This window comes from Antrostomus carolinensis, unplaced genomic scaffold (assembly GCF_000700745.2).
Source record: "Antrostomus carolinensis isolate BGI_N321 unplaced genomic scaffold, ASM70074v2 scaffold34316, whole genome shotgun sequence".
Lineage (NCBI taxonomy): Eukaryota > Metazoa > Chordata > Aves > Caprimulgiformes > Caprimulgidae > Antrostomus > Antrostomus carolinensis.
The window spans coordinates 2,309-2,874 of record NW_010324518.1 but is presented as its reverse complement, the minus strand read 5'-3'; the positions used below and the strand labels follow the sequence as shown (position 1 = coordinate 2,874).

Genomic DNA, 566 nt, shown 5'->3' with positions numbered 1-566 from the left:
GGTGTTGAAAATGATGTGGAGGGGGGGATGGAGAGGGGAAAAATTTCCACCGTCTCCAGCTCCAGACCTAAATTTAGCCGCTTTTACGAGAGGTTTGGCAAAGGGCCGGGAAGACTTAACGAGGCTTTAAAAAGCTCGTCAAGCCACCCCCCCCCTTGAATAACTGGTCCCACTTCGCTTGTACTGGGAGGAGGACGAGGAAGGGGTTTCGCTCTTCATCCCCGGCGGGAGTTGGGGTCGGAGGTGGAAGGGGGAGGCGGTGGGTGAAGGTGGAATCCTCGGCTGCTTTCTGATCCCAGCGCGGATTTCATCGCCCGCTGGAATCATGGAGCTTTTTGGGAGCTTTGTTCGGCCCCGTGGAGAGACTTTGGGGTTCCCAGGTGAGTTTTTTGGGGGGAGAGAGGGTGTCACCCCATTTTTAAGGTTGGGAGAGGAGCACAGAAGGGATCGTTGATGCTTTTCCCCCCCTGCACCAGCACATCCCTGTCCCGGAGGGTTGGGGAAGAGTTGGAGCTGTGGGAGAGGCGTTTAGGGGGGGCCCCCACTGAAATGAGGGGTTTAAAGGG

At 57.1% G+C, this 566-nt stretch overlaps 1 protein-coding gene across 1 annotated transcript in view; it reads left to right on the top strand.

The window, feature by feature from the left end:
* The first annotated feature begins 325 nt into the window (after positions 1-325).
* The window catches only part of LOC104527295 (heat shock protein beta-7), a 1,049-nt gene continuing 808 nt past the window's right edge, over positions 326-566 (top strand). Inside the window, exon 1 of the mRNA XM_010170976.1 lies at positions 326-380. Coding sequence (XP_010169278.1) covers positions 326-380 — 55 coding nt within the window. The remainder of the gene's footprint in view (positions 381-566) is intronic.